At 41.5% G+C, this 25,420-nt stretch overlaps 2 protein-coding genes across 5 annotated transcripts; one reads left to right on the top strand and one right to left on the bottom strand.

The window, feature by feature from the left end:
* The first annotated feature begins 506 nt into the window (after nucleotides 1-506).
* Nucleotides 507-5,421, top strand: cdc20 (cell division cycle 20 homolog). Its single transcript, XM_064338121.1, has 11 exons — nucleotides 507-685; nucleotides 1,273-1,489; nucleotides 1,954-2,093; nucleotides 2,172-2,268; nucleotides 2,381-2,506; nucleotides 2,719-2,915; nucleotides 3,313-3,407; nucleotides 3,522-3,750; nucleotides 4,457-4,582; nucleotides 4,670-4,787; nucleotides 5,142-5,421. The coding sequence occupies exons 2-11, from the start codon at nucleotides 1,294-1,296 to the stop codon at nucleotides 5,318-5,320; spliced, it is 1,503 nt and encodes a 500-aa protein (XP_064194191.1). The 5' UTR covers nucleotides 507-685; nucleotides 1,273-1,293; the 3' UTR covers nucleotides 5,321-5,421.
* Nucleotides 5,422-6,700: 1,279 nt separating this feature from the next.
* On the bottom strand, nucleotides 6,701-24,438 carry elovl1a (ELOVL fatty acid elongase 1a). Of its 4 annotated transcripts, none has more exons than XM_064338123.1 (8): nucleotides 24,288-24,438; nucleotides 10,185-10,278; nucleotides 9,805-9,995; nucleotides 9,144-9,224; nucleotides 8,644-8,700; nucleotides 8,258-8,363; nucleotides 7,932-8,071; nucleotides 6,701-7,541 (listed from the first exon to the last, which is right to left on the bottom strand). In XM_064338123.1, exons 2-8 carry the CDS (start codon nucleotides 10,255-10,257, stop codon nucleotides 7,236-7,238), a joined length of 954 nt encoding a protein of 317 aa, XP_064194193.1. In that variant the 5' UTR covers nucleotides 10,258-10,278; nucleotides 24,288-24,438; the 3' UTR covers nucleotides 6,701-7,235. The 4 variants fall into 4 exon arrangements, with proteins under 4 accessions (XP_064194193.1, XP_064194192.1, XP_064194195.1 ...); XM_064338122.1 differs by having other exon boundaries at nucleotides 24,215-24,329; XM_064338125.1 differs by lacking the exon at nucleotides 24,288-24,438 and adding an exon at nucleotides 21,240-21,353.
* Between the last annotated feature and the right edge of the window lie 982 nt (nucleotides 24,439-25,420).

Raw genomic sequence — 25,420 nt, 5'->3', positions numbered from 1 at the left:
CAATGAGCAGCCTTTAGTTATATAATTAAGGCTAATTAACCTAGATACGTTTAATGCTGTACTAAGGGCATACGAGACAGTTGAACTTGAGAATTCCCTGAATATGCAAAGGAAAGTAATGGTAGGCAATCCATGTTTTTGGCTTTACAGAACAGTGTTAAGCTATACCTTTTCTTTAGTGAAGTATATTCATTTTAGATTCAATTCAATTATATTTATAACGAGTTTTTCATAAATTACCTAATGACGCAAAGCACTTCACAAACATGTGGCTAAACCCCTATCTAATGTAAGCGAAGGGCAACAGCAGCAAGGAATAAAAGAGAGAAAAAAAACCCTTGGGTGGATGAAGTTCCGGGCACATCCCAACACTGCCTAGCCAAACCATTGCTTACGAATAGCCAATCAGATTCAACAAAAGTAAGCCGCTGCTGTGGTAACCAGCAAATATATTTTAAACGCGCCAATCAGGGCAGTGCAACAGGTCATTTAAAAATGGTCTTTGCCTGAACCGTTGCAATGAAATGTTTCGCTGTGCAAACAATGCTATGTAGCTGGTTTTTGCGAAGTGTTTTTGCGGCATAGCGGGTCTGAAAGAAAACGACAAAAGGATCTACAATTCATCTTTGAAGCCTTTATTCTTCCCATTCCACGGAGCTGTTAGAGTCGGCAGTAACTTGGCTAGGTATTATAGTTATATAACTTCATCTCGGGCTATGATTGAGTGGTATGTTTAGAATATTCAGTGTGAATTATTTGAGCTCTAGCTAGTCTGGCTAATAACACAACAGTTAACTGTTACAGTAAATCTTCAGTTAACTAAATTATACGACGAGTCTTTAACAAGACCGTCTCTTTTAGTAGTCCTAAAGAAATTCAGATGAATATAAACGCCGGTCTTCAGTAACTAGCTAGCAGCTATTGCTTAAATGCTTTTCTAGCAACGGACTTAAGCGCTTAGTTGGAGATTTATTAGCTTCAGCAATGACTAACGTTAGTTTAGTTTCTTCCTATTGAAACGTGTGTAACATTACATGAATAGTCTACAGGAAATTGTCTAACAATGTGGCTACAGAACAACTTTAATCTGACCGCACGTTGCATAAACTTTGATCAGTTGATCGTTTTGTAGATTTATACTTAGTTGCAATTAACTAGCTAGACTACATGAAGAATGTTGGCTTCTTGTGGTTTCCCGCTTGTAACGTTTTAGTTTTGGCTAGCCAACGAAGTGCATAATCGAAATTTAAAATGGCCTTTCTTTCGATACAGGTTTGAGTACTGGTTTACAGAATGGCCCAGTTCATGTTCGAGAACGACATGCACAGCCTTCTGAAGCTGGACATGCCAATAACAAACGCACCTATGGCGAGATGGCAGCGGAAAGCCAGCTCGTCAGGGTCTGCTTCTGCCAATACCAGCGCCCTTTCCCCGGGGAAATCTGGCAATCGATCCCTCAGCATATCGAAGACGCCAAGTAAAACTCCAGGTAACTGAAACGAAGTGGCAATAGTCATTACCATCTCTGCTTATGTTGAATAGTTAAAAAAATGAGATTGCCCCCATCCCTTTACAAAACGGAAATGGTCAGATGGCTTGGTAAATGGGGAGTGTTTGTGGGGGCAGGAGAACGCATAATTGTTTTAGACCACTTTAGTAGTATATTGGTTATCTAGATGGCTCTTATTGGCAACCTACAAGAATGTTACCAATAATAAGCCCACTCACTTTCACCTTTATCTATATGCAACATTTTATTCATGTATGCACAGATAATTGGGTGAGCACTATGAAGCCTTTTGCTGAAGTTATATCTTTGTTCCACAACCACTAGTTGCATTTTTGTATGATTGGATACAGAGTGACAGCTGTGGCCTAATTGTATGGAGAAATGAGTTGGGTGTATTTGCTCTGTCAGGGGTTGAGCTGGTAATAGTTGTAACATTTTTACAGGTAAAAATGGAAAGGGCCAGTGTACGCCTTCCAAAGCGGGTGGGGACCGGTTTATCCCCTGTAGAAACAACAAACAGATGGATGTCGCCAGTTTCCTTCTCTCAAAGGAGAATGAACCTGTGGACCCCAATGCATCATCGGTAAGCAGTATGAGTGTGATTTACTCATGTATTGTGCCTTTTCAATGCCTGATTTAATCAGTGTTCCTTTTGGTGCAGGAGAACCAGAAGGCCTGGTCTGTGAGCCTCAATGGTTATGATATTGAAGAAGCAAAGATCTTGCATTTGGGAGGAAAACCCTTGAATGCCCCAGAGGGTAATATGCTTCTGAATTAATCTTTAATCTGGGGAGCAATAGCCTAAATCTGCTTTTGTGTGAAACAAGAAATGCCTTTGTTTTTAAAGCCTGCTTTTGTGCACTTTAACAGGTTATCAGAACAACCTGAAAGTTCTCTACAGCCAGGTTCCCACTCCTGTGTCGACCAAAAAGAGCCGATACATCTCCTCTGTGCCTGACCGGATTCTAGATGCTCCTGATCTCAGAAATGATTTTTGTGAGTCTGGTTTGTTTGTTCATAGTGAAAGCTGTGCCGTCACTGGTGAAATTCAAAGTAAATTTGTGACACTGTACTGCCATTGTCTGTATAGTGTCACAAATTCAAATTGAATTGTACCACATTCAGTCCATTCGGTTGACTTCTCTTAAGACCCCGCACCCCCCTTTTTGCCATGTCTGATTAATGCCCAATGTATTGCCTATTCGTAGATCTGAACCAGATGGACTGGAGCAGTCAGAACCTCCTGGCTGTGGCTCTGTACAACAATGTGTACCTGTGGAACGCATCCCAAGCTGATATTACCCTGCTGACTACGCTGGAGAAGGAAGAGGACTACGTCTGCTCGGTTTCCTGGATCAAAGAGGGCAATTATCTGGCCCTAGGTACAAGTGATCACAAAGTACAGGTAATTATGCCCCCCTCCACATTTTACTGAAATGAAAGTGTGCCGATTCCACACCCCTTGCCACATTTAGAGTAGGGTGATGAGCAACTATACAATTGTCTGTGTCAATGTACAATTTCAGGCAAAAAGATTACTGTATGCACGGTTTCGTTTCTGTGTTTAAATCATGGAAAATGAATCGTGGCTTATGGGGCAAGCCTGTACACAGTGGGTTTTTTCTATTGGCAGTTTCCTGATTACGTGACCTCCAAAGAGAGTCCAGATGTGATTGTGTTTTGAAAGGGCACTGTTCTGAAGGCAAAGTAACTGCCTGTCACTCACCTTTCCCCCAACATGCTCAGCCTCTGTATTGCAATTACATGAGCGTTGACCAAGATTAACACAACCCTTTTCACAGCTGTGGGACGTGGAAAGCCAGAAGCGCCTGCGTAACATGGCCGGCCACAGCGCAAGAGTGTGCTCTCTCAGCTGGAACAATCACATACTGTCCAGGTAAGCGTGTGATTTTGGGGAAATTTATTTGCTCTGTATTTGGTAGCATTTAGGGAAGTGCCATGCGTGCATCTGCTCTAACCCGTTCCCTTTGTGGGGAAATCTGTGTGACAGTGGCTCCAGGTCTGGCCTCATCCATCACCATGACGTCCGGGTGGCTGAGCACCATATCGCCACACTGACTGGGCATTCCCAGGAAGTGTGTGGGCTCAGGTGGTCCCCCGACGGGAAGTACTTGGCCAGCGGGGGCAATGACAATCTTGTGTGCGTGTGGTCGGGCGTGCAACACAGTTTCCGTCAGACTGCCTTGCACAGGTTCAGTGAACACCAAGGAGCTGTCAAGGTGAGCAGTGATTACTTTGGCCCTTGGCTGTTTTCTAGGAATGTCACTGGTAGAAAAGAAGACTTGGTGGCTTTATTTCACAGCCCCTGAGCTTATTTGACTGCGTGTATCTTAATGCTATGCAAATTTTTTTGGAGTAATCCCACTCAAGTCTTTGGAGTGTGGAATGCTCACATTGTCCAAACTGGAATTTAAAGGTGTGAGAAACGTGATTTAATTGGTTATATTCCCCAGTAGTGACAATCGATCGTCTTTTCTTTCCAGTTTTGTAACTCAATTGAAAGCATTAACTTGTAATAAACAAACTCTTGGATTATCATGACCTTTTCAGCAGATGGACACAGTAAGCCTGTATCCTGCACTCCTATTCATATCAGTAAACTATTGCCCATTGCTAGGTTAGAGCAGGTAGTCTAATTACAAAAATGACATACAGTGGATACATTATTTGTCTTTATGCTAACGTATTACAAGTAGGATTTCACTGTTCTAGTGATGCAGATTGGCCCCCAGCTAACCCTACCCACTGAATGTGGTGTTTAGCCAAGGGGGGGAAAGCAAGCCACTCGGCATAGTCCTTTCTACTGATTTCCCCCAAATCCCCCCCATAAGCACTTGAGTAACTTGTAGGACCCTACTGAGACTAAAATGTACATTTTTTATTTTGTTAGTCGGAGAGCATATTTTAATTGCCTTTCTGCCTTAGGCCTTGGCCTGGTGCCCATGGCAACCCAACATCCTCGCGTCGGGTGGTGGGACGAGTGATCGACACATTCGCATCTGGAATGTCAACACTGGGTCCTGTATCACCAGTCTGGACACTGCATCTCAGGTAAATTAATAGTAATCTGAAGTTGAAATGCAAGTGTTTAGTGTGGATGATGCTTGGGCAGAAACTAAATGTACTGTGTACTGTCAGATTTCTTCATTAGTTTTTGCGCCAAACTACAAGGAGCTAGTGTCCGGCCATGGCTATTCACAGGACAGTCTGGTTATCTGGAAATATCCCTCGATGACAAAAGTGGCTGAGCTTTCAGGTGAGTACACTTTACTGTAGATCCATGGTGTTGGTCTATAACTTTGATTTGACTGCAAATCTGCTGGTGCTCAATTTGCATTGGAAATTTAACCAAATTGATTCTTGGGTACACTTATTGCAAACAAATGGAATTCCAAGTCAAATTATCAAATTTTAATCATTTTATTCCTTCCAAATATAACTATGGGTTTTTTTGGGTCATGGAGGGAGTTACTTTGCACAAAAATATCCCATCCCTCATCAGCAGAGTAATCAAAGGATACTGGTGCTGCCAGAATGTGTGAAGGGTCTTTGGGTCTACCAAACCTGTGTGGTTCCATGGCCGGTAACGGCCTCGTTTTTGTTTTTTCAGGACACGAGGGCAGAATTCTGAACCTGGCGCTGAGTCCAGACGGCTCCTGTATCGCCTCTATAGCTGCGGACGAAACCGTTCGGCTATGGCAATGCTTTGAGCTGGATGCTGCCAAAAAGAAGGCGAAGGAAAGGATGACCAAATCCCCCAGCAGCATCATCCACCAGGGAATTCGATAGCCGGACGGCCCGGCCGGGATTTTTGTACACTAATTTATGTATAGCCTTTTAAGTGCTGATTTTAAATGAATTGAATTGAAATAAAGGATTATGTACCCACACCTTAAGAGATTCAGTAGTTTTAAGGTTTGCTTCTGGATCTTCAGGCCATGAGTGAAAGCATTTACCTCTACTCTCAATGGTCAGACCCCAGCTATAAAGTTTGGTTTCTCATTTTCCAGTTCCATTCATACTGAAGTTTAGCTACATAACTGAATTGCAGGAAATGGGTTTTCTGTGACTTGGTAATGATGCAGGTCTTGTGCTAAAGTTAAGTAATTGCTTATGCTGGTTGTAATAAATGGTTAACAAGGTTAATGTTATAAAACTGCCTGTCTGGGCTACTTTGAATAATGGGAGGTAAGTGTTTAAAAAAATAAATCCAATCTTGTATTTCAAGCTGGTTTGAGTTTAGAGATTTGTTAATTTCAGAGCACATGAATTTCCTAAGGCTGGAGAGATCTGGAATATGAAGTAATGTCATGGGGTTAGAAGGAAAAGGATCCACTGCTCAATATTTTACTTGATAGAAGTACCAGTAATTGTAGGATTGGTCTGTATTGGTTTCAATGACTTGAGTGATGCCAATCGTAAGGTCTCGTGAAGGGAACAAACTGACTGGAAATACATTGCTCCTGTAATTAAATGTATCTTTTCAATACTGGTATTGGAACCAATTCCTGCATATGTGCTGTGCACCTTCATTCCCATAGTGAAAAGTCAGTTGCTTACTTGCTGACAAACCATCACACCCCATTTAAGTATGTCTTAATTCACTGCTGATTAGGCCATGTTGTCAATTTGATCTGCATTCTATTGCAGACAGTGGTGCAGTGGGTAGCTCTTGCCCCACAGCAAGGAGGTCCCAGGTTTGAATCCGGGCTAGGGCTTTTCTTTGAAGTCTGCGTCTTCTCACTGTGTCTGCATGGGTTTACTCCCACAGTAATTGAAGAGTCTAAATTGCTCCTATTTACAAGTGAGTGAATACTGGATTCACTGGCCCTGACCAGGTGTGGTAGATTATGGATGGATGGATCGACTGCATTCTCACTCCGCTTTTCCAGGATCAGCTAGTACGTAACTGTATAAAATGTAATTTATACAGTTGCCAAACATACGCTTTTGTAAAAAATGTAATTGCTTTAGAAAAATTGAATTCAAGTGAAAATGATCCCTACATCAACAATGTCAGCTGGGGAAAAAGCAATCCAAAGTGGTTGACTGTGTTCTTTTATACTGGTGGCATAAGTTAACTAAAGAAAATTAGTTTCTTGAAACCCAAAGTACAGAATCATGACTGAACACTGCAAAATTGCATTTAAAAATAAAAATTGACCCCTTAATTTAAAATTAGTTTTATTTTTGGCATCGTGCATTTAACTTTACATACAGTAGCAAAATCTATCATGTCTCAGCCAAACCATTCCTTACTGGTTTTGACTTAGAAATTATTTACAAGTGAGTTCAAGTTATCAGTAGGAACTGTACAACCGTGCTCTCTGATCTGCCAGTCATACCTGCCAAATGGGAGGGGCATAGATCAGGCAAGGAGAGTCTCAGTGGGGGCCTTAGACCAGCAGGTTTTATTTCCGTGGGTTCACAGGCAGAATCTGTGAAGTAGACTTCGGGGGGCGGTGGGGATCCTCTTTTCATACGTCGTGCTCCACAGGTTCCCCGTCACCAAGGCAAACCGAGGGGAACAACTGCAGAAAAACACCTGCCATTCAATCTCCCGTGCGTCAGACGACAAAACACATTTGGAAACAGAAAATTAAAGTAAACTTGGACAATCCGTGGTGGTGTTGGGAGGGGGGGTTTAAAAAAAAAGAAAAAAACAAACAAAAAAGTTCTACAGTGTGCTGTCCCGTGTTGAAACTCAGACTTCCTTCACTTTCCCGTAGTCGGCAGTGCCGTTTGCGTGGGGCGCGAACCCGTTCTCCGTGTGGACGCCGTTCGACTCGACCTTGCCGGCAGTCCCGTTCGGCTTTGCGCCGTCCGTGTCCTCGGTCTGCTTGGGTAGCCGCTTGCCTTTAATGTAGGCCTGTACCCAGAAGTTTGAGAAGAGCACGAAGAAGAAGGTGCCATAGATCCAGATGAGGTGGATGAATACGGGGACCTGGTAGTCGCACTTTTCCATGAAGTAGTACTGGGAGATGTGGACGGACACCAGCACAAACTGGGTCTAGGGGGAGAGAGAAGAGTGGCGTGTGGGATACATGCTTATTTTAACACATGGTCAAATTTACATTCCTAAAATCAGTGAGTATGACGCCTGCCCATCCAAATCACATTTAAGCTCTGAACTGAATAGGCGCTAGATCAGGGATGCCCAAAATTTGATAATTAAAAAAAAAGCCTAAAAAGGTGATATGAATAGGGGAAATAAAGACTTTGAAACATACGTACTGTTGCTAAAGTATATATTCAACTTTAGATCTGGGAATTTTAATAAAATTTTAGGCCTGCGAGTCATTGCGATTCTCGTGTCAACTAAGGACATGTAAAGACTTGGTGGGAAAACAAATTCTCAGCCATTCTGGTGTTTCACACAGAAATCAAAATCCAAACATACCAGCTGTATTGCAGTCATGTACTTTTTCCACCAGAGAAATTTCTGGAATCTGGGTCCAGCAGCAGCGAGGCCGTAGTAGAAGTACATAATAACATGGACGACAGCGTTGACCATGGCGTGGAAGGAGCCCATTCCCCCTGCTGATAAAAGACAAGCAATTTAATTCACTTAATGTTGCACTATTAACACATGTCCCTTTAACTAAATTAAAGCAATCTTATCTTATCTTGAAAAAAAAGATGTTCCTGCATTTATCCATTCTGAATTACCACTACACACCAACGACAGTGTTTGTGAATGCCTCTTAGCGCAGAGTGGAAACTTACCAGGTGTCAAGGTGATTCCCCACCACCAAGTCCAAGGCATGAAGGAGTGGTGAAAAATGTGCAGGAATGTGATCTGGCTGTGTTTCTTACGCAGAACGAAGAACATCTGGGAAAGGGACAATGCATGATGTCACCACAAGAGAGCGCCATACAGGAAAGTACAACCTCAGTGATTACATTTTAGCATTGATTCAATATGGCTACAATGCCCTTAATTCTTATGACTAACTTAAGTTTGCTACATGGAGCCATCTAAAATGTTTGCATGTTTGCTTAGACATTTCAAGGGAATATTAGTAGCAAGTTAAAAAGTTCATTTCAGCATAAATAATCAATTTATTAATCCTTAAAATAACAATTGGAAAGAATAAAAAAAGTATTTTTACCGTGTCCAAAAGTTCTATATATTTAGAGAAGTAGAATAACCAGGCTACCCGAATCATCTGGTGAGGAAAAAAAGAACCACGAGTTAGAATGAAGTAAAAATCAGCACACAATATTTACAATGATATCTTCAGAAGACTCTCCCAAATTTAGCGTTATCTGGCACTACTGAACTGACATTTAAGTCCAATATTTCCTCAGCATGGACCTCCAAAACTGCAGCTGTGGTCTATCAAATTCTCACTTAGACAATATTTTACCATCATATTCGATTTCATAATTTGATAATGTAAAGTGAAATGTGATTTTCAAAAAATGTATCAAATTTAAATGTGCAAGCAGGATGTCATTACATGCATGGATTTATATACATATATATATATATATATATAAACCCAGGAAGTGAACAATCACTTTAAGGCCAACCAATTTTTAGGATGAGGACCTACAAACTAGTCATACTCAGAACAGGAAATAATTACAAGGACAGATCATCTCTTACTCTAAGTGCTTCAGGGCTGCTTGTGGGGTCACACAGATCACATCGCCAGGTGTAGGTCGTACCCCATCCTGACATCAAGAACTGTAAAGAAAAACCATCAGTCAGTCTGCTGGGAAATACAAATACCCAGTACTAACATCATACACCACCCATTCCAAAAAGGGTGGGCTTGCTTCGAGAAGTTTCAACACAAAATTATTTTTACCCAGAACCCTAAAGTGGAACTCTTGTGGAAAAACAAGTACACCTTAGCACTATAGCAGAAAATTATTTAAACATTTCAAGTAAAGACAATTAATGACTATAAATGAACATGGAGCAGGACAGATGCATGTCTGAGATTTAATGAGATTTAACTCCACTTTCTAATTCATATGGCCAAATATGTCTCCACGCTTATGTCTAACAGCTCTATATCATACGGCCAAATTCTTATTTTCAAAGAATGAAAGTCTTTGTTAATGCACATGAATCACTGTAAACAGGATTTATTATGAAGCAGGACAGCTTTTCCGACAAACTGTATGAAACAGGTGTACACCCATCTGTCACATTGGGCACTAAAATAACAGTTTCCTGTTGACCAGTCAACAGTCACTACACATGTGATATCAAACCAGATTGAAGAGGCCCACAAGAGAGATAAAGTTCAGGGTCTCACCTCATAGACAATATAGGCATTGAAGGCCACCATCGAAAAGTTATAGATGATCATGGCTTCTTTGAGTTGGAAAGGCTTGCGTTTAGCCATGAGGCGCGGCCCCAGATACAACGCTACCACGACGTAACCCATGAGAATGAGAGTCATTCGTACCGGGCTCTGCATCAGCGGGTAGTCCTTTACCCTGGCATCTGAAATCACAAGGGGCCATAGAACACACTTACAATCAACAAGCCAATCATCCATCAGCACAGCAGTTACCAAGCAACCAATCATGAATCCGTTATGGCGCGATCACAGACGATGCGAAACAATTGCTGGGAGGACAGGAGATGTCTTTATTCTCTGGTAACTGATCTGCAATGGGATAATGTTCTTACCTGTCCGCTCCACGAGATAATTATGGAAATTCAAGATGTTGGCAACCGCTTCCTGTAGCATTTTGATCGCCATTCCCTCTCCTGTTTATGCCGTCTAAAATGTAAGATAAAGATGTCTTTCAGTCCAGATGCAAAAATTGTACAGATGAACATCCCCGCAGGATTATACCACCCAGGAAAAAGAATGCCTAAAAACTACTATGCCTTATATTACATTAAATACATATTATGTACCTTAATAATATTATATTAATATTATGCAGTACTGCACTGCAATAATCAAAGCACCACTTATCCCTAAACAGATGGACACCGCACTGAGTAGTTCATAGTCTTTAAATGGTAGACTTTCACTTTGAGTGAACAACTTTGCTGCTGCATGTTCTACACACTCATTTGAGATAATTTTGTGTTGGCTCCATGTGGCTCTATTGTACCAATATTATTTGCCATAGGTAGTGCAGGTGAGAGTAACTGGGCTTCCTGATAAAATGCATTTCCTTCCTAGTTCACTCAGCATTGGTCTATGTAGTGCAGATCTACAAGATTCACTGCAATGTTGACCTTGGCCACAAAATCTTTCAAAATTCCGTTTTCCCTCCCCGTGGCTTTTGGCCAACACTTAATTTTTGCTTTCACTTTTACCGCTAGAATGACATCAGTTCAGAGAATATGTTCATTTACCATGGTTAATAATACTGATCTGAAATGCACACACTGTTCTGTAATTGATACTGACAGTGTAAACAAGAGGAGTTGGGGCTCCAGCTGTGTGAACTGTGAGACTCAAAGTTAAAATCCATTTTTGAGCGGAGGCCATTTTGGCACGGGCAATCTGAAGCATCGTTACAGGTCTGAGTACAGAGAACAATCCCAGATTTCGTAACACACCGTCATCACAGGCGCAAGGGAAGGTGTAATGAGGGCACACCTACAGGAAGCATTTCTGACCTGGCTGTCTCCACTTACGACAAAAGGGGAATGTTCTGAAATACCGGTACGTTTCCAGGGATGAGTCACTACTGTCAGAAGCGAGAGGGGGAGATGGGTGTGGCCGCATGTCTAAATTATAACACGCAGGGCAACAGGATCATTTTCTTGGCAGCAGCAATTACCAATATATGATCCTCTAAACACGCAGCACTGCACATCGACAGTGGGAAGGACACGGGCAGACATATCCGGAGAGATGCAACACAACAAAGAAAAAGAACTGCAATGTTGGTTGTCCAGCAACAGAGGCATTATAAAGAGAAAGCCTGTTGCTTTTGTGAAAAAGCAGAACCAAGACATCACCAGGAGCCTAGGAATGCCGAGTATGAGGTCAGAGGGTTAAGCTCCATATGACGCTACCATAATGATGGAGGGTTTGGAGTCGAGGCTCATCACCGAGTGCTCCTTCACAAAATTCAGTGGCAGGAAGCAGGACAAGCACAACAGGAACTGAAGGGAAAACAGCGACTGGCACAAAAGTGCATGATGGGTATTGCTCAACTCAGACATACAAGGCCATGACTAAGGACCCAAATCATCAAGCATGCATCAAAAATAGAATTGGAACCTCAATATGAGGTAGACAGGGGTAGATAGTTGTCATTTTGGCAACTGAAGCACATGTAGTTTACAAAGACGGTATGTGGCCAAATTTTTTTCCAACACATTTCCTAAAAGATGTAAACTTCTCCTGTGAAGTAAATTGAAGAGAAAAAGAAACAGATGGCTTAGAAACAAAATCAAACCATTTGCGTTGCAACGATAAAATTTGTGACAGCAAAAGTTGAGGACTGGTGTTATTCATATTTAGCTGGATAAATGATAAATGTCATGAGGATCGTTTTAGTACAGTAACCCTCACACATCACAAATGAGGCAGTGGCAAGTAATTCAGGTTTCACTGTCAAAACAATAGTATACATTCAGTCCACTGACAAACAATGACAAAATTTCTACACACTGTTGGTTCCGGATATGTTCAAGACAGGTACACATGCTCAGAAGCAGGCTGAAACACAGCCAAAGGTCAATTTCTTACACCTGTGTTTTGACAGAAGGCAGTTTACTGATGTATTACCCACAGGTGCTCCTCAGGAAGTTCTTAGAGATTGGAGTCATGTTCCCAAAGACACACAGTAAAACGGGTGCCGAAGATTTCAGGCTAGGCTTGACTGGCGCTAAAGGTGACAGTCTGTTTACTGGGTTCAGTGTCACCCACAAGAATCCCACCAGACAAAGACACGATTACACCACAGAGCCACTTCAGGAAAAGAAACATCCCTTACAATCATCAGCAAACATTACACAACCTGTTCCTTATGGCAGAACCAGGAGGCAAATTCATGCCTTTAGCATTGAAAGGGTCAAAGGTGAGAGGTCGAGCACGCCTTTTGGTTTTCCTGACACAGTTGCTACTGTATGCAATTCAGTCTCTGTGCCTCCTGGCTTCAATGGGAGTGTACACACGCTTCACAGCTCCCCATCCCTGCATTCCTTCTGTTGTGCTGTAAACTAAATAAGACCATTGTCTCAGTATTCCTACACAAATTGTCCAACCCCTCTTCAACCAAAGAATGAGATGACTCAGCAGGAGTGCCACAAAAATGTTCCCAGGCCAAATGCCACACTTGATGAATGTTCTTCTAGTTTGTCACTAACAAGAAAAAGTAAAGCAATGACTGAAATGAACTTTATCCTTGTATAATACAGAAAAGCTATCTCTAAAGAGAGGACAAACCATGTTCATTTCTTAAGGTTCAATAACAACCAAGAAAACATTTTAATACTTACACATCATCATAAACGTTGCCCCAAAATTTAAACTTGTAAGCAGAAAAAAAGTCCAAATACAATCTCCATAGATTTACAGCTAAAACATTATGCATGAAGTGCATTGCAGTTTGGTTACCACACTCACAAATGAACACAATAATAATCTACAAGCTGTGAAATATTAGTCATAGAACCTTGCACATCTCTATCAACACCTACAGGCTATTCATCAGTAAGACTCAACCTGACCCTTAGTTCAGTACTAACATACAACAGCTACTGGTAAAAAACCAGAGAGAATGAAATACAGGGGACAGACCCCACAAACCAAGCCTTGTAAACCCTCTGCAAAGGACAGAATGAGTTGCTGGGTGTTAACGCAGTAAATTAGTTGTGTAACAAAAGTGTATAAATCAGCCCTGATAGACTGCATTTTTCTCAAATGATTCATTTCACACAGAGATTTTGAGCACGGAAATCAAACTCCAGTCCTGGTGGGCTGCAGGGTCTGCAGATTTCCGTGGTTTTGCGGTCAGCAATAAGCTCTTCAGTGATTTAAACTTTTCACTTAAGTGCCGAAATGCAACAAAGACCAGTAGACGCTGCAGCCATCCATTCTGTTTTAGATCCCTGATTTAACAATGGGGATGTAAAAGGATGTTGGACAGTATTACAACCAAGAAAAACTGCCTACAGTACAAGGGCATCACTTTCTGTTGAACAGTGGGGGGGGCAACACTGTGCAGGACTGTTATAAGACCTTACTGTCAAACTTCTGTACTGTCTTTCCTAGGACAGTTGAATAAGGTGACTATGTTTAGTTCAGTTACCTTCCATTGTGCTAAATAATCTGTGCAATTCCCTCCCTCACCTTGGAAAAGCAAGAGTGATGATAACTCTCCACAGTATAAGTTCATATCCCCTCCCATCATCAAGGGCTATTGAAAATGTGTTAATTATTTCCCTACTCATTAAATGAATTGACTAGTCAGTTTGCCTTCTCACAGTGTAACCACAGCACTGCAGAGAAGAATCTTGAAGCTTTACTGGATGGACAATAACATTCCTTGCCAGCTTCCATTTGCTGCATTTGAGGAAAATGAAGAAGCTCAATTTACATAATATATTATTAAGCCTACCGTGGCAAAGTTCAAGAAACCAAACACTGCAGCTACAGATAGCAGCCATGGCCAATTTTCAAATAAAGACAAACTTAACTGACTTTCTCAGTCTGCCAATGAGATCATTGTTGCTGCCTCCCAGCTGATGGTCTGATGATGATCACACCACTTACATTACAAGTCTAACTACTTAGTATACTGAATCTACCACTGGGTGAAGAAATCCACTAGTCTACTATGTGTCTTTTAGATGGAGACTTAAATCTTTTACATTAAACAGTGAGGTTCCAAGAAAGCGTTTGCCCCCTAGAACGTCCAAAGTCTTTAAACCACATAGGGACACATTTAAATTAATGCCAAGATACAAATATTAATTAAATAAGAAACTACTTATATTGTGTAAATGTACAAGTATTTTCAAACAAAAGAACAGACCACAGTAATGTTTGCTGCATTTTGCATGGCTGGCCAGACAGATATATGGAGAGTACTACATCTACAGTCAATGCCAGATGCACGTGACACTGTGACACTGACGAAAGCATTCTTGACACGTGCGAAGAATGTGTTTGGTGACTGACTATATCCGGCATAGCATTTCAGCAAAGGACATTTATTGTATTGAGAATATATAGATGGATTATGGCCAATAAATATGCCATCTAAGACCGCTCCAGCCCCAAATTTTTCTTTGTTCAAGCCTCATGCTATGCTACAACCTGTAGATGTATTACTGTGCCCTTAAGACCATATTATGATACACTTCTTTGAATGGACTGCCTACTTTACAGCCAGTTTAATACCTAAGGCTAGATTCTGCCTAACCGCTATGATTATTTGCTCTGATAGACTCCCTGTCCGGCCTAATTTTAATTATTGACCCCAAGCTGGCAAACAGAGGATGGGCTCCCTCAATAGCCAGGTTCTTCCTCAGATTTATGCCCACCGAGAAGTTTTTGTTTTACTCACTTGCTGGTATTTTGGGGGTTCAGGCTTGGTTTTCATAATTTCCCTATTTTCTGTCTTTGTAAAATGGAATTAAAAAAAAAAAGTGCAATAGCCTACATATAAATTCTACTGAAAACGTAACACTGAAAAGAGAAGGAAGGATCCCCCAAAACAGTAAGATTTCAGGCTTTCCGTCATGCCAGCCTACATGCAGACAGCTAAGTAACATGTGTTCACAGGGCTAAGGATAATTATGAACAGAAGGCGAAGAAATTAAATGAGAAACCAGTCAAAGCATTTAGAACATGACAGAGAGTGACAGACAGAGTGAGAGAGCGACAGAGACAGAGAGAGATGGTTTACATAGAATTGATATTGAATGAATGAATGGACACTGCATCCTTACAGAAGAACAGCTGTTTAATTTGCCACCTTAAGTAAGCCTGGCCCCAGACTCCATGGAAACTGAGGAGTTGGAGCAGGGACATTTCTTTTCTATTACTAAACAAATTATAACATTAAATAAACATTATCACAGCTATTACATCTGTATCGACTGCAAGCAATTTTTTTGTCTGAGAAAAAAACCTACCTGACAACTGTGTCAGAGATCATTCAACATTTAAAGGATTACGTACACAAAGGTCAGGGACTTTGACACCCCCCAAGCTAACTCACTTCCAGAACACAGAACCTATGCCTCTAGAACAGAGTAGGCTATGTGAACCTGGAAAATCTACTCACAAGACATCAGAAAACTCAATACATTACAGCCTAGGGATCAACAGAAAAGCAAGAATGAAGTGAATACAACAGGGGCTGCCATGGTGATGCCAGGCATCTCCCTGTACACTCCAGTACAAATCACTCACCTGCTAGAGTCCTCCGGTTACACAGGGACCATAAAACAAGCACTCCAACAGGAGCTCACTCCTGATCCTTTCTGGTACAGACGAGCCAAGCGAACAGCAGAAAGGACTGACACCCACAGACAGAGAGCGAGAGAGAGGGAGCGAGAGAGAGAGAGAGAGAGAGACAGAGAGAAGACAAACCGACAGTGTGACTGGCACTGCTGGCCTCTAAGCCTCCACCCTAGCAGAGATCCTCAGAGCGGATGAATAACTGGTTCAGACATACAGGCAGAGAGAAAGAATCTGAATGAGCCGGTGGGCGACAACGCAAGAGAACAGGCCCGTAAGGGAACTCCCAGATTTAAACGTGCATGTACAGTCAATAAGACAATGCCCGCCCAGTTTCTGGCCCACACCCTGCTCTGAGGCGATTAGGCCCCTCCCCCCTCCTCCTCCTGCCAGTCCATGATTGGCTCTTTAGGAGATGGGTAGTTTTGCTACTTGTCTAGCTTTCAGTTGGGTGTGACCAATAACACAGCGGCTGCAGGTGAGAAATCAAGAGACTGATTTCATAATGAGCCTTTCTGTTCTGGAGCAGCGGTCTACAAGCAGTCCAATTTAAAATAAAACTTTTATGCTTTTTATATATATATATACACACACACACACACATATATATGTATACATACACATTATTATACATACATTGAGTGTATATATATATATATATATATATATATATATATATATATATATATATATATATATATATACACACACACACATACACACACACACACACACATTTCTGCTTCATATGGAAAAACACTAAAACAACCATAACGGTCGATTTTTGTTTTTACCCTAACGGTGTTGTTCCAACATATCCAAATGATGCAATTTCTTAATATCACTGAACCCACTCTTAAAAAACTGTGTAAGCCATTCAAAAGAGAACAAAAGCATCCAAATAAACAGTGTCACACAAGACTGTTCATGTAGCAAAGCCTGTTTCACTGCTCCATTTATGCCTGTGATTGCATTAAGTCATGTGGACGTGTGGCCGTTCATCAAGAACTCGTGAGCTAACTAGAAAGAGAACGAGACTAAAACAAGTGCCGTTCATAAGCAGATGTACACGACCGCGTCATTATTGTCACTACATTCTTTCAGAATTATTATCCAGGGAGACAAACAAAATGGAGGGCATTCAAATGGGCTAAAACAAAGAGCAGCAATACAACAGGGGGAAAAAAGTATGAGCGACAACATGGCAAACAGCAAAACAGATTTTGAGAGAACATGGACAGCCGAACGGCGTTATTCGGCCAGTTTTCTGAAGACGGTTACGGGTTGGGGAGCGACTGACGAAAGGGAGACGGCCCGAGTGAGACTGGGGTGACACGCCAGGTCGCTCTCATCCCGTCGACAGGAGCCTGCTGGTTTCGCTGCAATCCAGCCGAGCCTGTTCGACCTGTCGCTCAGGCACAGATTGGCAGCGCACTTGGAAATCACGGAGGGCCTTTGAGCTTGACTCAGCCCTGCCTCTAGAGCACTAGAGAGTCCTGACCGGAATGCCAAGAATCCTGGGACAAGTGTGTAAAAAATACCTTCTCCTATCACAAGCATGGACATTTACCGGTAGAAACGTCAATTCTACTGGTTGTTACGCAGCAGCTAAAACTTTCCCTCCGCTGAGGATACTGTGTACAGATTAAAACAGTGGCAATTATAAACCAAGCCTCCATTGATCATTTCTCCTTTTCTTTACAATTGGGCAGTTAGGCCTGTATGACTAAAGGGCTTCCAGAATCTTCTGTTAAGCTCAGGCTAATTTACCCCTTTGCCCATCTCCTCTTTCCAACAGTCCTGTAATGTAGTGTCATAGTATGAAATGCATTAAGTGCCAAAGACTGGTTAACTTGTCAGGCATAGAGATAGCACAGGCATGAATCTGTCTGGAGGCCCATTAGTATACACCTGGACCAGTCCACATAATGACAGGGCCCTCGGTTCAGCTGCCTGACCAAGGTGAGTGGACAACCTTATAGAGCAGGGTTGCCAAACCCTATTCCTGGAACTCCACTATCCTATAGGTTTTCACTTCAACCCTAACAAAGCACACCTTATGGAACAGCTAGAGGTCTCATTGAGCTGCCAATTAGTAGAATCAGGAATGCCAAATCAGTCGGAATGTCGGAATGAAAGCCTACAGGATGGTAGATATCCAGGAGCAGGGTTGGGCAGCCCTGCTACAGAGTATGGCGTGGCCTGATGTCCCTGATGCAGGATGCAAGCTTGTTCAAAGGGTAAACATCTGCCACATAAAAGTATTGGTGCCACATGGTCATTTATCTCCTGGGGTGATTCAAGAGCACCTCTAATAAAATGTAAAAGTTACTTTGTTTCCTTTAAGTACTCACTGATTGCCTTTATATACTTTTTTGCTTTGAAATGCATGTCATTCTACTTTAGACCCACTCATAAGTGGCCCAAGGCAAATACGTGGCAAAGTTCAATTTCACCTCCACGTGTCTCAAAACGTAAATACACTAACGAGACAAAGCTGATTCCAATGAATAAAATTAGCTTAGAATTCATTAAAAAAAATATATAGTGTTTAATAAGTTTTCCTAAAAAGAGCCAGGAGCAGCTTGAATAATGCCCTTATTGAACCCAAGAGCTGCCAAGATGGGATGGCCTTGCCTTTGAGCCCCCTAGAGGAGATACTGAGACGCGTCCCAGTCACCAGGAATGTGGCGGGACGAGTCCCAATGGCACATGCGCTCACCTCCGGAAGAGCATGCAAGGGGGGAGGGGGGGGGTGTGGGTGGGCGGAGGGGAGGGCACTGCCAACGAAACCGCCTCAACAGGGCAGACCGCTCCCTCCCCGCTCATCGCCTGATTCATTCCCCAGCAGGGGATTGCACAACACGAGCACACGATAAGGCCTCAAAACGCAGTGTGGAGAGTTCCCCTCACAAGCTCTGGGTCCTCGCTGAGCAGCAACAGGTGACAGAATCCCCGGCTCCTCACTTAGCAACAACAGGTGTTAACATCAAAGTCAGAGAGCCAGATTTTATTCACAGAGCCGGCACGCAGGGTCGCTTCCCAGTGTCCAATTACTATTGGGCACGTGGGTGAGCTACTGCCAACCACTTCAGTAAATATTTAGGTGTGTGAATGGCCAATAGAAAGATGCACACTCTGGAAATTGCTCCAGGTGAGGACAATTGTGATTTAGGGGCTGTTCTCAGTTAATCCGAAACTCACCCAATTAGCACGCGAACGTCCCGGTCACGTGCAAGTGTGAACGAGGGGGCTCATCCTCCCTTTTGTACATCACCAAGCCCTGCACTCTCACTAAACAGACACGGGCGTGGCAAGACCTGGGCACCCAGATGAATGACAAAAGTAGTAGTATCAATCCAAGGAGGGATTATTTTCAGTATTCTTAGTTGTGGCAGTGTCATTACTATTCAAGAAATATAAAGGATGCCTTTCAGATCCAGGCATTTGAGGGGTGTAAGTTTAATTATTTATTTTAAACTAACTGTGCTCGGACTTCGCTACAATGCATAATTTCAGTAAAACAAGGTCATTTACGGTATCTTATTCAGTAAAACCATTACAAAAATGTATGTAATCTTTGTAAATTTGAATATGTATTCATTGCATTCATTGCTTTTATCAATATTTTCAATATAGCACTAAGTGAACAAAACTGAACAGACAAGATTAAAACCATTCAAGATAAGCTGTTTGGCAAGGTCAAGTCCCTCTGGATAAAAATTATGTGACTATTGTAATGTGAAAGCAGAATCTGTAACACTGCCTTAGCAACTAAGCCTTGCCTATGGGAGAAGTATTAAGCTTGTTCATGCGTTTAAAAAAAAAATTTGTTATCACTGAAGATAAGCCATGATAAAGCTGCAGATAAGAGATACTGTGCACACATCTAGCCAACTGTGCACACACCTAGCCAAATATACAAAGTGTCTTCCTGAAACTGTATCTTATCAATGAAGGCAAAAATCAATTCATAACACAACCCAGTTACCACGGTTTCTTCCTGAAAGGCTGCACTGCTTGTTTTAAAACAATGTACAGCATATTACCAGACCTGGCAGCTTGAATTTGCTCATTTTTTTGCATTCATTTCAGAAGCAGAAAAGTCCCCAAGGCCCCAATCACTCAAACCCCCACTGAAACATTTCCATAATAATAACAGACAAGAGGATTTGTTACTATTAAAGTCTTAAACTCATCAGAAACCACAGACAGTTGACAAACTAGTATGTCATAAACTACTTTTAGCTTGAATTGAAAGTTTTGATTATGATTTATTTGTATTTATAGTTTCATTTATAGTTGTATAAAAACAAGTTTGATTTAAAATGATTGTGGCATTCCCCTTTGCATATTTGAGTATTCCAGATACTCAGAAACATTATTCAGACCAAATCTGCAAGCAAATAAAATAATGGGACGCCACATTCTTTGTCATACTGCATTTACGTAATTCAGAAGCAATACCTCACAGCCCATCCACTAAGCCTCATATCCCAACACAAATATGACTTTACTTTCCTCAGTCAGCTGCCAGGAGGTGATCCTACTGAATCACACGTTCTATCAGTTATTGGACATTAATATTAACAGGGTCAACAGCTCACAGCCTACAGCTAATTTGCTAAGAGTTGGCTCATGACCAAATGACCTGGTCGGTGAGTATTAAAGAAGGGGTACAACAGCCCTGGTGCGGCGTGATGTTGAGGTCCATGTCTGCACCCCGACCCAGCCACAGCATTCTTAGCAACCAACAGACGCCAGCCTCCAGCGATTCACACCATTGCACCATTCTAGACTGCGAGACTAAACTCTCTGACCTAATCTGCACTACTCATTTCTAGGTATAAGCCCCCTGGTGAGTTACACATTGTACCCAGAATCCACTTCTACTGGAGGTTTTTTTTGAAGCAATTTAAGCTCAAGTACCTTGCTCCAGGGGACAACTGCCGTGTCCAAGATCAAACCCGCACTGTTGTAATGATCCATTGTTGTACTGAATATGAAGGAACAGTACTCCAACATCCTTTTCAAACAATCATACATAATTAAAATAATATGAATTGCAGTAGTAACAATAACAAAAGCAACAAGAACTATATGGTACCAATTATGCAGAATATGAACATGGCTTTACCATATTAAAAGCAACTCTGGCATAAAGTATTCACAAAAGGGCAGCATCCCATAAATTCAGAACAAATTCTGAATATCAGAGCTCGATATTTTATACTTAATAAGTGTTAGCTGTGTAAACATCACATGTATTTGACATTCTCAGCATAGTCTGAATAACTGACCCAGTGAACACAATTGTGCATGTCTGAGTTCAGTTGACATTGGAATCTTCCGATACCATCTCTGGTCAGAGAGAAAGGCCCAACTTGTGGCTTCCACAGGACTGTGGCATACAATGAGTGCTTCTTCCTAATTCAGTAAAAAAAGAAAAAAAAGAAAAGAATAACACATTCCAAAAGCCATGGGTCGTGAGTGGGTTTAGGAGTGTGGCACACATACAAAAATGCTTTTCAAGAACAGTTATTCAGTAAAACAAAGGATATGTGCTGTCGCAGTTATGACTGCCATTTTTACTTCTTAAACAGCCGCACCCTCTCAGGATGGGAGACTTTAACACTGCAGTTCATTCCAATTACCAATGCAATAACAGACTTTGTATGTATACAAGCACCTATTTGGAATATCAGTTCAGGGTATATATGGACTAGTATTAACATGTAAATGAGGCCAAAGACGTTTTTCCAAATCTAAAGCATTTATCTCTAAACTGCACAGAATACAATTCCCACAGGTCTTTGCTGGAGAATTATGTGATTTCATTTAGAAAACGCTAAGGGCATATGCACCCATAGCTTCACAGAACACATACATTTATATAAACCTAAACAAATTAAAACCTAAGGATAAATTCAACAGCACATTTTTTTGATGACAGAAAACATGAAGAAATATTTTCACTGTTGTTCTCAGACTGAGCACGGTACTTATACCAAAAACCCCGATATGCATGCATAAGGAGACCAGAAGGGGACAAGGAGCAGGGAGGCTGAGGGCAGTGCAGCCCTGTCTTACAACATTCCCAGCAGTTACCAAGGACAAAGAGGGATAAGACTGGCCCAAATTAGATTGACCTAAAAGGCACTCTCCTCCATCTCTGCCTGTTCATCAGGCAAGCAGCAGGACGGTGTGCAAAAAGCCCATCCTCATGACTGCTCAAATTCGACTGATCAAATCTTTTCCCCCCATGATGCCGGACATTTAATATAAATTAGGCGGGACAAAGGAGGCACAGACACACCAAGCCAAAGAGACACAGCTGAAAGTGGTCAGCTGGCCATCACTGGATCGGTTTCCTGGTAACCATTTTCTTAGCCCACTTGCAAAAATGTAAAAATAAAAATAAATGAACAAAGACTCACAAGGCCTCCACAGTTTCAACCTGGGACATGTTTCCTTAATGAGGGCAGAGTGACTCTTTGGGAAAGTTCCAGCTGCCCTGACACAAATTAGTGGAGCAGCACAGATTTGTCAGGGCTTGCAAATTCACCATTTGCTGACAGTGACACTGATGGAATTCTGGGACTGTGTCACCACTCTGCTCTGACAGACTGTTACAAGGCAGAGCCAGATTCCCCACACCTTCCTTCACACATTTCTTTCAACAGAACATCTACTCTTCTCTGAGCATGTCAAGACTGTTATGCAATATTTTACAAACAGTCCAACATTCAGTACTATCAAACCAGACCTAATACAGTGCATCATGTACATTATATAAATTACATTATACAGTATAGAATACTATACTGTCACTCTGATGCCAGACATTAGAATTGAAGAATGTGCACTTGCATGCGACATGCTTTTGTGCAGTCCCTCCTAAGCAATCTTAGCAGAAACTCACTTTTGTTCCAGATGGGATACGATGCAAGCGAGAGGCTCAGTAGTCAAAGACTTGACGTTCAATGGGCTCTTCTGATCTCACACAGATATCCGCACTTCACCCTCCACACCAAATACAGAGTGGTCATTTCATTTTGAGTTAATTGGACAGGCAACAAGTCGATGGTGCCAATGAGGTGGAGCACTGGCCCAACTTCCACAGTGGTCAGCCAATGGGAGGGAGACAGAAGGTAGGGATTTCAGATCAGATAGGTCACGTTCATAATACTGCACCACCACATTGGCAGACTGGCAAGTTTGGAGTAGACCATCTGTCTGATTCTATATACACACTCCTTAAGAGAGGATGTGTCTGCAGGAGGGCCTTGGAGTGATTGTACCAAAATGCTGTGGCTGGGAGGGGGGAAACATAACCAAATGCAACTGTGGAAAATAATCGTTGGCACAGACAAGTGCACTGTTCAGGTATGAAGAATTCCTATGATCTAACAGAATCAGCAATGTCTACACAAACACAATCTCCTTTGGAGATGCGCCCTTCAAAATGGTATCCAGCTAGTGTAAGATAATAACAGTGAACAAAAAAAATTAAATGATTGAATTAGTACATGAATAAATAAATAAATAAAATAGTTTATGAATCTATATTATAACAAAGTAGGCCAAAAAAAGCAAACAGATCAGTTCGATAACAGAAAGTAATGGTTTTCCAGAGCACAGATGGAGAGAGAGGATCAACCACTTAACTAATTAAATACATAAAAGAGTGCGAAATACTAAGATCTACGACTACACTGTCCCAGGCCGCAGGTTCAAGTTCAGGTAATGTTTTTAAAAACTGCATGAACACAGAGTGGCTGATCAGCGATACTTCTGTTTTCGAAGAATTTTCCCTAAGCATGCCGAAATCCGTGCAAGTGAAGTGTGCATGCATTTGCTGTCAAGATCGTGACGGAAAAGTATATCCACATAAATAAAAAGTAGCCGTTCTCAGAAAGCAAGGTTTAGTCAAAGTGCCATATTCTAATCGAACCACAGCCTTCAAATTAACATTCGCAGTAACATATACAACACCTTACGTTAAATGAGCACTTCCATAATAAAAATATACACGATAAAGCGTTCTTCCACATCGCCGAGCTTACTTCATTTCTACAGTATCTCCCAATAACAGTTGGCAATAATCAGTAAATAAACCTTACGAGACACTTAACCCTTTAATCAGTATGCGTCATGCAGGTGTCTGGTGGATAGCGTGGATAGCGTCAACAAAGGCCTTTCAAAACGAAAACTTATTCGTAAAACCACACGACTGAATTAAAAGCAAACATTACCACCAGAACGCCATACCCACCAGACAGCACGTGAGTTCATGTAAAGTTGGATAATAAAACAAACACGGGAACTCCTTTTTCCCGCTGCTTTACCTGCACGAATGTCCACCATTCCGGATCTTTTGAAAGCTCAGACCCAGCCCTCTCTGAACGGTGGGCGGTTTAAAAAAGGTCCTGCCTATAATGGCTTTGAACATCTGAATATCTTCATATTCATACGAAACAGCGAAGCTGTTCTCAAACTTTATGAAAAATGTAGATAATTCAAAATGTTCTTTCTCAAATGTTAAAATAAATTCGCTTCCTTTCTTAACATTATATAAATGAACAGAAATAATAAAAACAGAGGCTTAAATATTCAATTTCTTTGATATGCAAATCAAGATCTAGTCAGCCACAGGGCCAAATAAAATATGAGATAAAAAAACAATTCAAAACAGTTTATATATAACTAAGTCAAGAGGTCCCTGCTGAAAATTCCAGCTAAGACCAGCTGGGAGTCTAAGATGGTTTAAGATGGTTTAGGAGTCCATGTAGTAGTCCATAAATCTTTTTTCCATGTGTCAGAACCTGGCCTTAAACTGGATCTGACAGTTTACAGCAAAGTGACTGAGATTGGGGAGTGATTAAGTCTTCAAAAAATGAGGACAAGCTGCCTGAAGAGGCTGGTTCTCCCACACATGGAAAGAACAAACATCCATGTCAGCCTCCTCACTGATAACCACACCCTCTCACATCACACTGCTTTTCTAAGCACATGCAGATATTTAAATATAACATCCATGTCAGTTTTGTATTCACATAGTTGTTTTTGAAATTCACTAGTGAATTACAAGAGCAAGGCAAAACAATATATGTAGTCTGATATATGCAAAGACTCTCAGAACCCACTACTGGGAGCAAACTTAAGCACTTCACAATTACTTTTTATTTGCTGAATTTAACATATTAAAAAAATAATAAAATGGTAAATGTGGCATATGGCAAATTTAAGGCAATATTTGATTGACTTGTTATGCCTTAAAGTTTGTACCCTACAGAGGTTGTGTTAAATTCTTTTCACTTAGGCATTCAAAAAAATGTGCAGTATGACCAGGGCTGCCCAAACTTTTGTCATCACAGTGCCTACTGAAACCAGCAGGGGGAGATGTTTACCAGTTTTTCACTATGTGGTTGACAGCTCCCAGCATTTAATACAACTTCAGTACGTCAACGTTTTCTGATAA

Source organism: Anguilla rostrata, chromosome 6 (assembly GCF_018555375.3).
Source record: "Anguilla rostrata isolate EN2019 chromosome 6, ASM1855537v3, whole genome shotgun sequence".
NCBI lineage: Eukaryota > Metazoa > Chordata > Actinopteri > Anguilliformes > Anguillidae > Anguilla > Anguilla rostrata.
The sequence above is the reverse complement of the archived record's forward strand: the minus strand, read 5'-3'. Positions and strand labels throughout refer to the sequence as shown.

What these genes read in the sequence shown, in the direction of transcription:
- cdc20 (XM_064338121.1), top strand. Translation starts at nt 1,294, where the DNA reads ATGGCCCAGTTCATGTTCGAGAACGACATGCACAGCCTTCTGAAGCTG. An exon ending in AACAATCACATACTGTCCAG is followed by an intron (nt 3,408 to 3,521) that starts GTAAGCGTGTGA and finishes TCTGTGTGACAG; the next exon opens with TGGCTCCAGGTCTGGCCTCA. An exon ending in AACACCAAGGAGCTGTCAAG is followed by an intron (nt 3,751 to 4,456) that starts GTGAGCAGTGAT and finishes TTTCTGCCTTAG; the next exon opens with GCCTTGGCCTGGTGCCCATG.
- elovl1a (XM_064338123.1), bottom strand. Translation starts at nt 10,257, where the DNA reads ATGGCGATCAAAATGCTACAGGAAGCGGTTGCCAACATCTTGAATTTC. An exon ending in ATGCCTATATTGTCTATGAG is followed by an intron (nt 9,225 to 9,804) that starts GTGAGACCCTGA and finishes TTTTCTTTACAG; the next exon opens with TTCTTGATGTCAGGATGGGG. An exon ending in GGGAATCACCTTGACACCTG is followed by an intron (nt 8,072 to 8,257) that starts GTAAGTTTCCAC and finishes GTCTTTTATCAG; the next exon opens with CAGGGGGAATGGGCTCCTTC.